We start from the raw sequence: 15947 nt of genomic DNA, 5'->3' as shown, positions 1-15947 counted from the left end.
TTAGTGCTATATACACCACAAGCATTTATTCAACCAGTTACAGTAAGCTACCAGCAAACCATTTCTTTCATTACCCCTCATCTTTCTACTTCCTCTCAGCACATAAATTCTATCACAATTCTTCACAATAAAGTCTTTTCTTAATCAATTTACAATTTACGCACGGAACATTCTCATACCAGTCTACTATCTAGTTACATCACTGAATAAAACACACCATCAGTGGATAAAAAAAGGTTCATCTCTGATTTGGGTATATTTTTTCATTGGTGTAGCACATTGAGGGATTCACATACCTGGCAATATATTTCTGGTAGAGGTTGATGTCGTCGCTGGCGGGTTTATCTGGTGGCAGGCCATTCCTAATGCAACAGCAAACACAAAAGAGACAGGATTAATGGTGAGGTTGGGTTGCCTGTTGTTAATAAAAACAAACTGACACAATATTTACTTACAAGCCGCTCCCAAACTTTGGACTATCAATATACATTTTCTTGTAGCATAACAGCATTTTCATGTGCTGTATGAATCAGGGATGGAAGGCGCTCACTTTGATGCATGGTCTCCCAACCAACGAAAGGCAAAATGCAGGAGCAAAGGGACATTAATCTTTTATGGGGGTATTTTGGTGAGCGCTCATATGCAAAACTGGATAATGGGGATGTGGAAGAAAAGCTCTGAAAAGGTCTGTTCTGATAATCTCTAAGGGCCTTGGCTCTAATACTGATGTCAAGATTCCTCAATCAGTCTGGACTCAAACAAAGATGTATGACAACACTGCAGCTTCAAATGCATATATAAACCTATTGACTTAGTACCAATATCAGCGCCATCAGAATCAAAACAGGGAATCAAAAGGAATTTATCACATTACAGAGGTGTGCTAAGGAACGCTGTGTGCTTTTTGTCACCTGTGATGTGAATACCTCCATCAAGCGGGTAGCAATACTGTCTGTAAAATGACAGTTATAACACAGTATTGGTTCTGCTTGCTCCCTATCAGAAATGGCATTTAGCTCCATGTGAGCAGCTCCACACGGGGGATGACCTGAGGTTAATCTGGCCCAGAGGGGAGGATGCGCTGCCAGACAATCCCCCCCAGCACCCCCTCTCATCCTTGTACACAAGCACCAGACTGGGTCAGTTAGCCAAACTTGCGGCTCCACTGAGCCCCAACCTGACAAAGGCCAAAGCCTGAGGGAGAGATGCCTGAGGGCTCTTGAACAGTGTCTTTGATAGGTCTTGACTAAGTAGAGACCAGGTCAAAACCAATCAAACAGACTCTGGGAGCTGTTTCCTACTGGTAGTGCACATGACTGTGGGCTAGCTCCCCAAACCCCTCGTTTGCTTCCTTTAAAGTGTACTCGTCAGGCAGTGTAGAGTCGGCCCCTGTGACTCGCTGGGAGGTTAGTCATGGCTCCAAAGTAATTAAAGGGAGAGTTGTTACACCCTAGTCAACGAAAGAAGTCAGTCACTTTGCGATGACTGTGCTAAATCAGTCTCCACGGAGTGCTACAGCGAGTAAACACTTCATGTGCCTTCGCAACTCATCATGTCGTGGATCTATTGGGCGCTATGCGCTATTTCACACTACATTCCTGTTGGCTGCTGTGGAGGTAGCAATTACCTTTGTGTTAGGCTAACTGACTCACAGTAGCAGTTAAGTGTACGTGAGCCACACATTAGCTCCAAAGTGTGCCACTGGAACTTGGGATCTTTTCAATCCACCAGTAAAGTTTAGACTGGAATTTTAATGGCAGGTGGTGATATTTATTAGAAGGTTTTTAAGAGGTATGCATTGTTTTGGTGCACATAACTAATACAGTAGGTCACACAATACTTTTTGTCAATAAGCACACATCTCACAATTACCAATAAGACAGGCGATAAGAAACAATGGGATGCATGCTGTCATCTCTTGCACCTCACAAGTTCTGTATATTTTATTACCTTATTGTTCACTCCGCCAAGGAGTTTTGTTTTGTTATTCTGTTTATTAGTTGGATATCTGATAATCTACTAAACAGATTTTAATTACACTTACTAAGAAGATCAAAGGAGTAAATCAGTAGTTGTTGGTGCAGACAGTACTGATTTGTAGTGCAATACTTTTTCACTCACTCCTGCTGATCTTAAGGCCACGCCCATTTTGGGGATGCACAGATTTTCACCGTTTTGAACACTCATTTCAGCACTTAACCTACAAATTTAATGCTATCTGCACCAAATCTAACAGATGTTCAACTGCTAAAATTTTAGTGCATTTAGGTGGCACTATAGCCATGTGATGAATTAAATGACTTGCTTTTAAGTTTGCACAATTCTTTTTTTGTACACAATTTCATATGTTTGAGCAGACTTACTTAACGGAGGACACAGTGCCTGTGGTGATGGAGTCAGTCTTGGAAAAACTGGACTTCAGGTAGTCAGAGGCATTGAAGCTTATGTGTCCGGTCTGGTCCATTGTGAGCCCTGGGGCAATGCTGGCCCCAGCTGTGCCTACGGCAGGGACACCAGGAGCTCCAGGGTTCCCTGGTGCTGTAGCGAGGACATTGGGCATCATTGAGGCCTCTGGATTTCCTGGCATTAGCTTCTGAATTGTTCTGATGTCATACTTCGAAGGGCGGCCCACTTTGCCAGTCTTAAAGGCGATGGCACCGCCCATGTCAGGGTTGCCCTCACCTGGCTTGAAGAGATGCAGAAACTTGACATTCTCCAAGTCGTACTTGGAGGGTCGCTTGTACGCATTACCGTTCTGCTGCTGTAGACTCTCACCCATCTTCAGCTTCTGAATAAAGAAGTCGTACTTGGAGGCTCGGGACGCCATGTTCTGGATGTGAGAGGCATTTGGTGGCTGAGAAGTGCTCAGTTGAGGTCCTCCTGGCTGTTTGTGGTCTAGGCTGGAGGGGTAGATCTGTGCTTCAGCCCCTGGGAGACCCCCAGAGGTCTGGAGCATGGTAGAGGTCTTGTCTTGGGCCAGTTTTGAGTTGAGGTCGTCTGGTTTGGGTGGGGAAGTATGCATTGGCCATGGTAGGGCCTCACCGGCTTTTAGCTTGCGAATGTACTCTTCGTACTTGGAGAAGCGGGCACGCCGTGAGGCCTCCTCACTACTGAGGGATGAGGGGTCTGAGGTAGCGGCTTTGAGCTTCTCAAAGCTGATCTTCTTGGTCAGCTCATCCCTTACCTGCTGGTCATCATAACCAAACATTCCCAAAAATTCATTCATGGTGTTGGCTGCATAGTCTCGCAGGGCTGATGCTTCTCCTGCAGAGAAAAAGGATAGTTAGATGTTAGATATGCAATTCTTATAACTGCTTTCACATATTTCCTTTTAAAGATGCTACCGTTAAGATGAAAACATAATTAGTAAGGGTGATTGATTGATCACCCAATGATGATTATATTCATTCTAAATAGTTTAATTGTTGGTCTGTTTAAAGGCCAGATCAGAAGATCCAATCAGATGACACAACGCCTTCCAGATATATTTATGGCCCAGCGTGTGTGTGCTGTAAGACACAGAGGTGTTGGGGGAAAAATTAAATATATATATATATATATATATATATATATATATATATATATATATATATATATATATTGCTACATAATAAATAGACCCTGTGATCGGCCCCAGAAATCCTGATTGGAGCACCCTTATTGAGTTTAGTAAACCTTTTGAGTCCCTCATTGGTGCTGTCTGCCATTAATGTAATTAAGTCTTTACTTGCTAAAACAGCATATTAGTATGATTGTTTTTTCTTTGAGTAGGGAAACTGAGACGAATATAACCCATTGATTGTTACTCTGTCACAGTGCTTTGGAGCTGCATAGGATAGTCTATATTTGAGTATTTATTCATTTATTTTTTTGAGTTCAAATATGTTAGTTACAAATAGATTAGCAGCTTTGTGGAGAATTTATGCCCCATTAATGAAATGCTCTTGCAACTCAGATTTTAGGCAAACATTAAAGTGTCTCTATTTTTCTGTACAATAAATGTTTATTACTGAAATGATGTTATTTCAGAACTGTAGTAAATTGAACAACAGGAAAAGTGATTCTGCACTGCAAGCTCCAACACCTGTGTGTCTGTGTATTTATGTCTCTACAAACAAGCAGTCTGAGGCAATGCTCTTCCTGTTTTGGTTGCACTATAAGTCAGTCCTGCAGAATTTGCTGGTGACTGTACCAAAGGATACACCGAATAAACAAACCCTTTTCTGATTTTCTGTGCTCGTTATGTTATGCTATCAAAATAAATTTAAGATAAATATTCTACATGTAAGAGCATTAATTCTTAGTAAACACGTTAAGCTATAAATACATAAGGGGAGCTTTAGAGTGAAATCTATTTATTCAACTTCTTCGAAATGAATGACATGAGCACATTTCCCCACAAAATTTTAACATTACTGACTGATTTGAAAATGACTTCTCTACTGAGAAGTTATTGCATGTTATGAATGTTATGTATTGTGAATGTGCAATTCATAAAATCCTCTATAAAGCTTGGTGTAAGATATTTTAAATTTGTCACCTTCAAGACTGAAAAGAACTAATCATTTCCTCCTTTTACACATTTGTGAACTAAAACATCACTTTCCATTTTAAGAGTCCATTAAATTGGACAACTTCCCCAAGGACATAGGCGAAATATAGTCAATGTATAGTTTAATTGCATTATGTGGAGATTAATTCTGGCCCATTAACTTTCATCCAGGTTAGTGCAATAGGTCAGAGAGTGGGGAAAAGGGAAAAATGGTTTGGCCTTAAAGCAATGCAGGGGGAAAGTTCTGCATATAGACGAAGAGCATGGGCAGACAGGAAAAGGTGCAGTGAAAGATGGTGTGAGGGGAAAATAGAGAGGAAGGACTCGTGAGGTTACTTTCCCCTGAACAGTTGTGGTAGCTGATCCAACTCAATTCCAAAAATCTCCTGTTGTGTGAGTTTGCTGCATGCATGTGTTGCATGATACCAGAACACAGACATGCTAGTAATGCACCAGATGATAATTTTACCTGGGTAATGTAAAAGCTTTGGCCTTCTTAACTCCTCCTTGGCACAGGCCCAGGGTCCAAAGCCTTTTTTGAAAATGTGTTTTAAAGCTTTTTTTTAATCACCAGAGCACAGATGAGCTGGTGAGAAGTAATACCAGCTACCACCCGGGTAATTAATACACAAATATGTCTGCTCTTGTCTCAGATTTCTCAGTTATTGCTAAATCAGTCGCTGTGCCATGCTTCTCCTGCGCGCATGTAAAATAATCCTCAAATTTCCATTCACTGTGTTGGGGTTGCTCCTCTGCACGGTGGGGCAGTATGAAAGAGTATCTGGTGGATCGAAAAGGGCATGAAAAATTTAAGAGAAATGGATCAGGTATTTGAGAGGATATCCCTGCATGCTTGCCACAGATAATTTTATCAAATCTACAATGTTTTCACATGTACTGAAACCACAGAGTGACATATTGTATATACAAGTACTGTACAATTTAATTCTACACTTAAATTTTAGTTTGTCCTGATAATAATGATAATAACACATGGCATAGACGATCACTGGAAAGAAATCTAAACATGTAAGTTGCTGAACATTCTCCTCATTTGATTTATGTGTTGACAACCTTAGTGCTTGGTTGGTTTTTACTGCTACTGTATGTTGAGGTGCATTTCAGGTCACAGTATATCATATAGCTCTAAAGTTAGGGCAGACCCGCCCACACGAGTATGACATTTTAAAAAGAGCAAGGTAGAATTTACATCATTGGATGGGAATCATATTTCTAACCCCCCCCCCAAAAAAACAATTGTTGTTCACCAATATAAAAATGCAAATAGTTGATTCTGTATTGATTATGAATAACTTAATGCATATTGAGTGCTGTTTTGGAGTCGGTATCAAATTAAAGAAAACATCCATCATTTTTGAGGGTAAATTGCTTATTATTGCAGAGAGACTTGTGGTTTCTGTCATGGGAGCGCCTTTTTTTCATATTCTATTTGCTGAGGGGAATTATCATCATCTTCTCCAAAAAATTAGCTGAGTCTCTTTATTCATCAGCCGAGCCGTGTGACGTGCTATCAATGAAAGGCAAATGACTGGACTTGGAAGGATTATGACTAGGAGTGTCAGGAGATAACCTTTCTAAAACACCATGTAAATGAGTTTTCTACTCAAGTCCTATCTGGGTGCCTCTTAATGATGACACGTGACACCAGATGGGAAAATATGTATGGGTTAAAGCGTGCTTTCACGCAGCCCCCTCCCCCTAAAAGAAAAGAAAATAATGAATAAATAAACCTCTCTTTTTCTATCATAATTTTCTCTCCTGTTGGCTAACACATCTGACATTTCCCTCTGCACTCTCTCTGGTGTCACTGGAAAATCTACAAAGAAGTGGTTCCTAATCTTGACACTTCAGGCAAGCAAAATCCCACACACGACAGAGACCTGCCTTGTCTATATTTGAGGCAATTAGGCCACATTTCTCCTCCCAGATATGATAACAGATGGGCATTTTATCTCCTTTTGGCTGACCAAACATGGCCATCAGTGTGGCATAGCTTCTCTTCTCGCAGGACTGAGAGGCAGAGGTGTCGCTGATGATAAAGGTGCATGCTAGTGGCTATATATGGAATAATCTAGAGTTTGAATACCCTCTAAAGGCCGTCAGTTTTTAACCACACATGCACAATGTAGACCATATGGTTAATAAAATGTTTTAATAACATACTGCATTTTCAGTGGAGTTCAGTCAGAGAAAGTTTTGAATAGTGGAAATCTTTTAAATGGTACAATAATTGAAAGAGAGTTTTAAAATGCAATTTGTGTTCATGTTAGCGAATTAGTTTAAGTGTGTTTTGTTTAAATGGACAGTGGTATCATAATAAAGAGTTGCTTTGAATAAATGACATTATGTGCATTTGTTTGGACTAATTTGACACACACAAAACTGTGCGGTGCTTTAGACTTCCTCGCTGTTTGGTAAGTTAATTAACAGGCAGTAAATAGAGAAGGCTTTGAAACAGCTTGAAATGAACAATAACCTTTTACAGTGAACCCAGAATTGCAAATGGAAGTCATGGTCAAGCCTGTTTGATCCATCGCTATGAGCATCTCTGTCATTGCTTTCATAGTTTTTATTCATTGGTTTTTCCATTGACTGGCTTATGAGGGCTCTAATGCGACATCTAAATTATCTAGGAAAAGTATTCTGGGGTTTTGCACTGATAGGAAATCCGCACGATGCCTCAATGTGAGGAGTTAAATGTTTTGAAGGTCGCAGTTTCTCTCATTGATCTTGCAATGTTTGTTAATTACATTGTCACTGATGTTGTGAGAGATAATTAAGCCACTATGTTTATATGCATAATTACGTGCACTCCGCATCAGCCTTTGAAAGACAGTGGCGAGAGTGAGAGAGGGGGAAAAAAATGTTTTAATTGTGAGCTGAGCAGAAACATGGCAATATAGATGCCCTAGTTACAATCAACAAAGAGCAACTCTGGCAAAAAAAAAAACACTCTAAAGACAAGATTTGCAACTGATGCAGTATGCTCTCTCCGCAGTCTTCAAACACTTTGGCTTTGTTGTGAGATGTAAAGTAGTAAGGGAGCCAGTGGGGGGAAAGGTGTAGGCCTGCTACACAACAGTAATACATATTTACAGACAGGCTTTTTTTAAGGCCATGAAATAAACACAAAATGACTAATTAAAACCACAAAGCCTTTTTCATTTGCCTCTGAAATGAAACCTGCTTCATTTTCTGAGAAGCCCCTGCCCCCAATTCTGTGTGTGGCCAGAGCTACTGCTGTACAGTTGCTGAAAACAAAAAGAAATGGAGACAAAAAGAGTATGAGTACATGACTCGGAGGTAGATACCTAAACCTACATGAAAGACCGAAAAACTGTTAAACTGAAGTGAGCAAGCACAAAACAAAACTTGTTTTTGTACCGCAACAACCGGTCTCACCTACAAATTGCTGTTTTTTTTCTCTGGGTGTTTGTGAAACAGGCTTTATCTATTCATATAACCAAGCTATGTTTTTTTTTTCTTTTTACAGCTCTGTGTAACATCTGCTATACAAAGGCCACTCTCCTATAGTGCACATGCGTGTAGTTTCAAGGGTCACAAAGTGTATAACTGTAAACGGTACTTTCTTAAAAGATTGTTCGTGCTGTTGACACATACTATTGCTGCTTCAGAATGACTGTTGGAAGTCTGTGCCAGCTTTATCTATTTGATAATCAGTGAATTATAGTGTGGGAATGTCATGTCACAATTAAACTGGGGTTATTATAAGTCATTTACAAGAACACATAGTATTAAGGAATTTATTAAAATATGCTCATGTTTGCAACAATGAATACATGGAGCCACTCTTTTTTGTGAGAAGCTAATAATAAGTGTGATATGACACTGCAACAAACTTTACTATTTCTTACTTTATTTGACGATTGATTTCTTGGATTTGACAACTGTAAAAACTCAAACTCCTCCACGGCAGACTACAACTCCATGTAATGGAGGAGCTTGAAGCAGTGGCTAAGTTTAGTGAGCTTAGGGAAAATCAAAGACTCAATATGTAATCCTGGGTGTAATATGAAGCTTAGCCTGGTCCTGCCATGCGCTCTTGGCCCACAGCAGCTGGGAGAGTGCATAAACGGCCTTACATTGTAAGCCTACTCCATTTATGAATTTCTTCGTACAGTTAACCACACACTGACAAGTTTCTGTCCCCCCCCCCCCGGCCTGCCAGTTGAATCTGTCTTTGGGGTAATAATGTCACTGGCTATTCATATTGTAACTCTAGAGCGTCTCTTTCCAATAATGGGCACACTTAAGCTTATGTGGATGTGGCAATGTCACCCGCCCTCTATCTAAGCCTTTGCCCCATAACACTATAGAGGGGAATGTTTTGAAGGGCAAAGGTAGTGTTGGTTTAAGACGTATCAAAAGGGTCGAGTATAAATCAGAGTGTGGCAGCGACATCAGAAGGAAACTGATAAGAGGGCAGAGAGTCAAAATGTACCTGTAGAGGAGAAAGGTGCTTGGCGACTCTGGGTCTCGCTCGGCGGCATGTAGGTGTCTTCTTTTGAAGGCTTGTCTTCAGCTTCTTTGTCGTCATGGTAACTGCCATCCTGAGACGCCACCACGGGCTCAGGCTCCTCTGCATCATCTTCCTCATCGCTGCAGCCTTGGGGCTGTACCATGTACACGCCCTCAGGAGGGCCGTCTTCGTCATTGCTGACTTTGAGTTCATGCTCCTGTTCATTTTCAGGGCCTGGCGGCTCATCGCCATACTCGCCGTTGACCCATTTCTCGATAGCCTCACGTCTCTTCTGGTCCTCCTCTAGGCTCTGACTTAGGCTCAAGCTCTCGGGAAAGTTGGTCTCATTGTCATCGTAGTGGGAACTGCCACGCTCACTGTTTTCTGCTACACTCTGGTCTCCCTCGGCATTCTGGGAGCTGCTGTCGAACACTACCTGGCGGCTCAGCTTGGCACAGATAGCATTGAGTTTTAGGCCACCTTTCCTTTTGGCGGCCATCTTGGATTTTCCTGAGGTCGTTTCAGTGCATAAACTCCTTTCAGCTGATGGAAACAGGAACAAAAAAAAAAGATGTAAGATTAGTTAAAGTTGTTAAAAATCACAACTATCTGTGTAACAGTTTAAGAAATATATAACGCCACAATTCACTCAATAAGCAGGTTTTTTAAACGAGAACATGCTTTCAGTAACAGTTTGAACCAGCTTTTCCATGTCAGTAACTCGTACTGATTTTAACATCACAATGGAAAAACAACATAGTGGCTGCTGCTATTAATAACATCCAAAAGCACTTAACAATAACAGCACAAGACTGGAAGGACACACAGAGATACTGTACATATCTTTCTAAGTCACACCTCTTCGGTCAGCTCTGAATTTAATGCAGTGGTGGAAAAAAAGGAGAGGGAAAAAAAGCACAGGCAGCTAAAATCACAGGCAGATAGGTATCAGACCCCCTACGGTACTACAAGAAGCAAATACACGGCTACATAATCCTTCACATGACAGTGCTATAGAGACACTGAAATGTTATCTTTACTCTCACCTCAAGAGGCTGTGGTCCTGCCACTGAGTGGGGGGCTGCACAGCATTAATGCTGTCAGGATGTGGAATGAAAACTGAGCACTTTTGGGCTTTTTGGAGCTGTGTTCTCATGTTGGCTATTCAGTGGGATTAGAGGCTGCTGGTTTCACTTTATTAAAAGGAAAATAATACGGCATGTATGTAATCTCTCTATACCCTGTTTTTCTTTTTTTACTGTTGATGTAGCCAAGGCAGTAACATAGATACATTAAACAAAAATGTTGTAGTTACCATCTTTACTTTTAAGACATACTGCACAGTGTCAACATTTCCCCCCAAGTGCGGCCTCTCTGAACAATAGAACATGATAGAGTGTGCTTTGGGGCAGGAATGGGTGGCATTATTTCAACCCAAGTGGGGCTATCTTTATAACATGTCCTCTGATGAGGCAGGAACAGCTGCCTGTGGCATTCCATATCCAGAGCTGCCTTTTTAGGGCAGAAACTGCACTCTAGTACCTTTAACTTTATTTCCAGAGCCACCAAAGTTCACCTTCCAACAGCATATTCCAGACTCAAAATCAAGGCCAGATCTTTATCAAGTTGTAAATAACTTTTAAAAAAGCAAGGAGGAGGTGACCGTGAGTAACACAGTTTTTATGAGAGCAAAAAAGAAAAAGAAAAAAGCATCAGAATCACCAGGCATCAGACAGGCATGTTAACTTCTATTCTGATTTTATTCAGTTGTATGTAAAGCTTTGTCAGTTGAGACTCAGTGAAAACAGTTCAACCCCACAGCAGAGATATTTCTTCTTGTGTGAAACTGTTTTGAATTTTAACTCAGCCACGCTGTGGTTAAGATAATACACTATACTAAGCTACGGACACACCATTTCACCAGGCAAAAAATGTGTGATATCAGAGGTAGCAAAGTTCTATCTTAAAGACTCAATTCACTCTCTGTAACAATGAGTAAGTGCCTCTTCATTTTCCCTCAGCCATAAAGCCAAGCACAATCATGTGTGAGCCATTGCCAGCATTATGTAAATCACATCGGTGCAACATAAAATCCTGTTTTCATTTTCTTTTGCAAAGCTGTGGAATCATTAGAGGATATACAATTTGAAGGAGTTTACAGATTGCCCCGTCGCCAGACAATGCACCCCATGCACCCCACACATGCTTTCTCAGTTACTGTATTTACATTGCGGGCTTCCTCTGTGAAACAATGACTTCAGGAATTATGTAGTTCTGAGTAGGCCATATATCATTGGCACATTACTGTACAATTTAGTGTTAGACAATTGCAGGCGGGGGTGAAAGGGTCACCTTTTAGAAGACAGCAATTTTGAAGAAAAAAAATCAGCTGGAAAAACTATTAGGAAGTGGAAGACATAAATTGTCAAGTTTTTTTTATTTTTTTCAAAAATACTCTACAAAGGAAGATTGAGGTCATTTGGGTGTTGCAGTGGAGGTCATTTTTTTTCTGTTTACTGCGTTCAGTATTTCATGCTTTAACTACCGATTTCCTGTGCATTGCAATCTCAAGCTCCTTGTAGGAAATGACCCCTACACTGTTGTTTTTTTCCATTAGTGAGTATTTATGTATGATTTTCCGTTAACATTAAGGAGCGTGAGTGGAGGACTGCTACTGGTTGAGTATCTAAGCGGGCCTCTAACTGAATTATCAAACATCTTAAGCACATATTCAGTGTTTTTCTTTTTAAAGGTAGGGCGTGCTTTAAAACTAATTTAATATTGTGGGCTTCCCGTAAGGAAGAACACGCTATGGTTCAATGGTTTATGGAAGCTGTCTAAACTATTATTTATGCTGAGGGTTTCTGTCCACAGCAGCTTTTTGCCATTGCTTACAATAGGGATTGCTATGGTAACACTAAGCTGTTTACCTCAAGTCGTTTGTGTGCATGATAGCGTACAATGAGATAAAATCTGTGGGGACCTACATGAAAGAACAACTTTTCCCTCTGAGACCAACTCCCCCACCTCCCCGAGAGTCCAGTAAGCATTCTGCCTTATTAATGAATATCAGAAAGAAAAACAACACTGTCACATGCATTGGACATTATTTACAGTCTGTTTTAGCCTGGTGTGCTAATTGTCAAGGAGGAGACACCTCAGTAAGCACTGAGTTGAAAAAAAAAAAAAAAAAAGGCAGGTTAGAATTTGAACACAACAGCTGAAACTAATTTTTCCAACTGCTTATGTTAACGGTGACACTATTTTTACTGGAAACAGTGCAGGGCCACAAAGCTGCGCCATATACTGCCTGTATAAGGCCAAAACCTGAGGAAAAAGTCAAGAAACTATTTTGAAAACGTTTGGACCAGGTCAGGTTCTTTTTCATCTTCAGTCAAAAATAAGTGCATCAAAGTTCTTTGGGGCCCTGTTTCTTCTCAGCCCTGGATGACACAGCTTATGTTCAAGTCTAGCCCTCCGCACTGACAAACTTACTCTTCCACAGCTCTAAGCCCCACAGGTCTTGTTGGTTTTTTGATGCAGAGTCTCTGTTTGTGTGCCAGAATGATATCATGCCCAATCAAGTGGTGTTTCAAATCCTAATAACGCTGTTGGAAGTGCATTATTTGTGTGATCGTGCGCAGACTGTAATCAAGGCAGCTACGGGTAAAGGACGTGGGAGTTAACAATGGTTGTGACTGGCAGGGTCGCGGCTTTACCTCTTTCTGGCATACAAGATGAGGCAGTTTATGTCTAAAACACTTGTGTAATCATCTTCTGGAAGACGTAAAGTCACATTTACAACATATAGGAAATTGAATAACTTGACTTTGTTCATTCAAAGTGCAGCGCTGCACCATAAACATACTGGCTCCCTGCAGTGTTGTCACAGTTTGTATGGAGCGAGCACACAGGAGGGTCTGTATATAAGAGAGGTAGATATTACCTGTTTAAACTGAAGCTTATGTTTTCACCTAATCAAACACAAGTACAGGGCTTGTTGGAGATTCCTGCTGAGTTCCAACATGACTGACACAGGGACAAACCCCCCGCAATATCAGGAGTTAATTAATACAAACAGGGTCTGGGAGATGTCTATTTAGCTCAGGATTATTTTACAATATGCAACCAAGAGTTGCTGTAGCTCTTTAAAAAAGACCAGTTATAACTTTATGAACCTTTGGCAGATTAATCGACAAGGCTGCAGCTCTCTGTGTGTAGCTCAGTGAACCTTTTGTGTCTCTGGCTCTCAAGGGAGATGTATGTGTGAGAGAGCGTATGTGCATGTGTGTTTCAGGGAAATCACTGAGCCACAAAGGCAAACATACACAGACACACTTGAAAATTGGCATGTTTTTATTTTTGTAAATTTACAGCTTGCAGGAAGAGAATGTTTTCCTCTCCCCCCCCCATGCATGGTAGAGAAGCTGCGGCAGCCGCAAGGAAGTCAAGCGGAAAGCCACTGATGGACAACTACGGCACGACACCCAGACCCCAGCATCTGGCCCCTCTCTCATTTTTATTACACAAGAATAACAATAAGCAGGTCGTCGACCCCGCTGTGAGATTTTGCCACAGTTTTCCAACAGTCGGTGCAGCCGATGCTGAGAAATTTCCATTTTTCCGCATGCATATTTAATTGAGTTTTGTCCCAGTGGTGCGGAAATGATTTGTTTTTTGCTCTCTGTTCACTTGACTCCTCTTCGGAGTCGCTAACCCTGATTAAGACGTTCCCGTTAATTTCCCAGCGCACACCTTTTTTTTGTGCATTAATGGTTCTGATCGTCTAATTAAAACTTCTCAGCTCGGCTGCTGATCACCGCTCGTTGTGCCTCTGACCTGAAGTTTTAATTGCCGCATCAGAAGCGATAATAATAATTTTGAGGTTCTGATGATTAAAAACAATGCCACTGCCAACTAGTTGATAGATGGGGGTTTAGGGGTGGGTACATCTGAGAAGAAGTTTACATAGAGAAGGGATTTAGAAAGGAGCTGTAAAGGCGGGTATACGCCACCAAAGAGTAAGAAAGCTGTGGGGAGACAACTATAGGTGATCACTGAGGGGAAGGGGGTGACAGAGCATATGGAAGTCTCCCAGTCCTCCTTTCCCTCAGAGTCTTCCTGAAGAAATCGGTTTAGCTGCGACTGGGACTCAGCTTTCCTCACCTCAAATCTAAATCTGCCACTAACTGATCCACTTTGGAGCTCTACTCACTAGGCAGGTTTGCCAGGTTGGGGAAGAGAAAGAACAAGAGATAGAGAGCGCATGAGAGAAAGAAAGATAAAGGCACATAAAAGATGACGACAGTCCAATACCCTCTGCTTATTTTCATAAAAAGATAATAGCACAGTAAGCACAGTACAAAAGGCACACTGTTCATAAGGTGACTGAATGGGGGAAAAAAGGAACCTACAGTGACTGTTCACTGTCTATCATAAAACATGATACTGATGAGATATATATGATACGCAGATTACTGTCAAAACAGGAGAGGTGAAATGTCTGTGATCTTCTTTTAACAGTACTTTCACGCTGTACTTTACAGATCACACAAACTGAAGCAATGATAGGAAATGATTCAGGCATGAAGAGAGGTACTGTGCACCCGGGAAACTGCCAACAGCACTGATCTGTCACAATTTGTTTTTTTTTTAACCACTGGATTTCTAATTCTAAATCTAAATTTTTAAGGAGCAGTGTTGTGCTGCGAAACATACTGTACATGCATACGTGCAGGCACATGCATACAGTACACAAACACAAGGACATATAGTCAGGAGGTAGCGGTCTTCTCTCCCCTGCCCCCTCCCCTCCCCTTGCCCTTCTCTCTCACAAATGTATTTTATTATTAATCAGTTGGTTGCACATCTGCCTGCTTGTAGCTGTTTTTTTCTATCAATAAAGCACTTATTGCTTTTAGTCTAGAAAGTGACCTTGCACATTGTGTGTTGTCTTTCTGGGGGTGCTGACCTTGAAGGACCCGTTTGGACTTTTTCACTTCAGCTCAGTCCACGGGCTGCTATCAAACACAAGCCCTCAGCCAAGTGCCACGCTCCCGTCACACCGCCGCAAAACACAAAAAAGACGCTGCAGGAGAAAGGCAGACACAAATGGCCCCAGTAACACACACACACACACACACACACACACACACACACTCTGACTGCACACAGGACAATGGCTGAACAAAACAATGTATATTTCAAGTGCAGACGGAAGAGGAAAGACGTTGAACTTGAGGGCAATCAGGCAGGAAAGTTGAAATCTAAGGACAAATACGCCCTCCAGCTTCATCACAAACAGGGTAATTATGGTGTTTTCCAGAACAGAGGACAAGCAGCCTAAAATGGTCTAAGGGAGAGAAAAAAACTATTTGACATGAGTGACAAGAACCATTCTGACAGCCGCGTACCAAAACAGCCAACTTTTATTGTGTTTGATGCTCAGGGTAATTCATGGGACACACGGCTAACTTGTTAAAATTGTACATCAAATCTGGACTCACAGCTGGCACCAGATGACGACTTAATTTATAAGTGTTGTGTTGTGAGAGGCAAAAACTTTGCTTTATAAAATACACCATCGCACACAGTCCCATGCTTCCACAGACGGAAACATGTATTCCTGCAGCTTTGTTTTGAAGCTCAACTCCCGTGTTCAGTTTCAAGACACAAGTGGTGCAACTTGATAAGCCAACCGCCATGGTAAATGAGCAGACGACCCCTGTGTCCCTCCCTGATGGTTGATGTGCTCGGTGCGGCAGCAAGGCAGTGTGGGTAGTACAGTGGAGAAGGGGCTCAGCGGTGTACCTCTCAAGGGCCCTTGAGCTAATATCTGTACAGATTAACTGCTTCAGTTGTATTTTGGTCACGGGGATCTCTCTTCGCCTTTGT

The 15947-nt window shown here is 41.5% G+C and overlaps 1 protein-coding gene across 1 annotated transcript in view; it reads right to left on the bottom strand.

Moving 5' to 3' along the window:
- casz1 (castor zinc finger 1) overlaps positions 1-15947 on the bottom strand; it is a 77839-nt gene that overhangs the window by 26048 nt on the left and 35844 nt on the right. The window contains exons 2-4 of the mRNA XM_046056595.1: positions 9036-9596; positions 2364-3264; positions 297-362 (exon numbers count right to left, since the gene is read on the bottom strand). Coding sequence (XP_045912551.1) covers positions 297-362; positions 2364-3264; positions 9036-9596 — 1528 coding nt within the window. The remainder of the gene's footprint in view (positions 1-296; positions 363-2363; positions 3265-9035; positions 9597-15947) is intronic.

Source organism: Micropterus dolomieu, linkage group LG08 (assembly GCF_021292245.1).
Source record: "Micropterus dolomieu isolate WLL.071019.BEF.003 ecotype Adirondacks linkage group LG08, ASM2129224v1, whole genome shotgun sequence".
NCBI classification, from domain to species: Eukaryota; Metazoa; Chordata; class Actinopteri; order Centrarchiformes; family Centrarchidae; genus Micropterus; species Micropterus dolomieu.
This window is presented reverse-complemented; position numbering and strand designations above follow the sequence as displayed.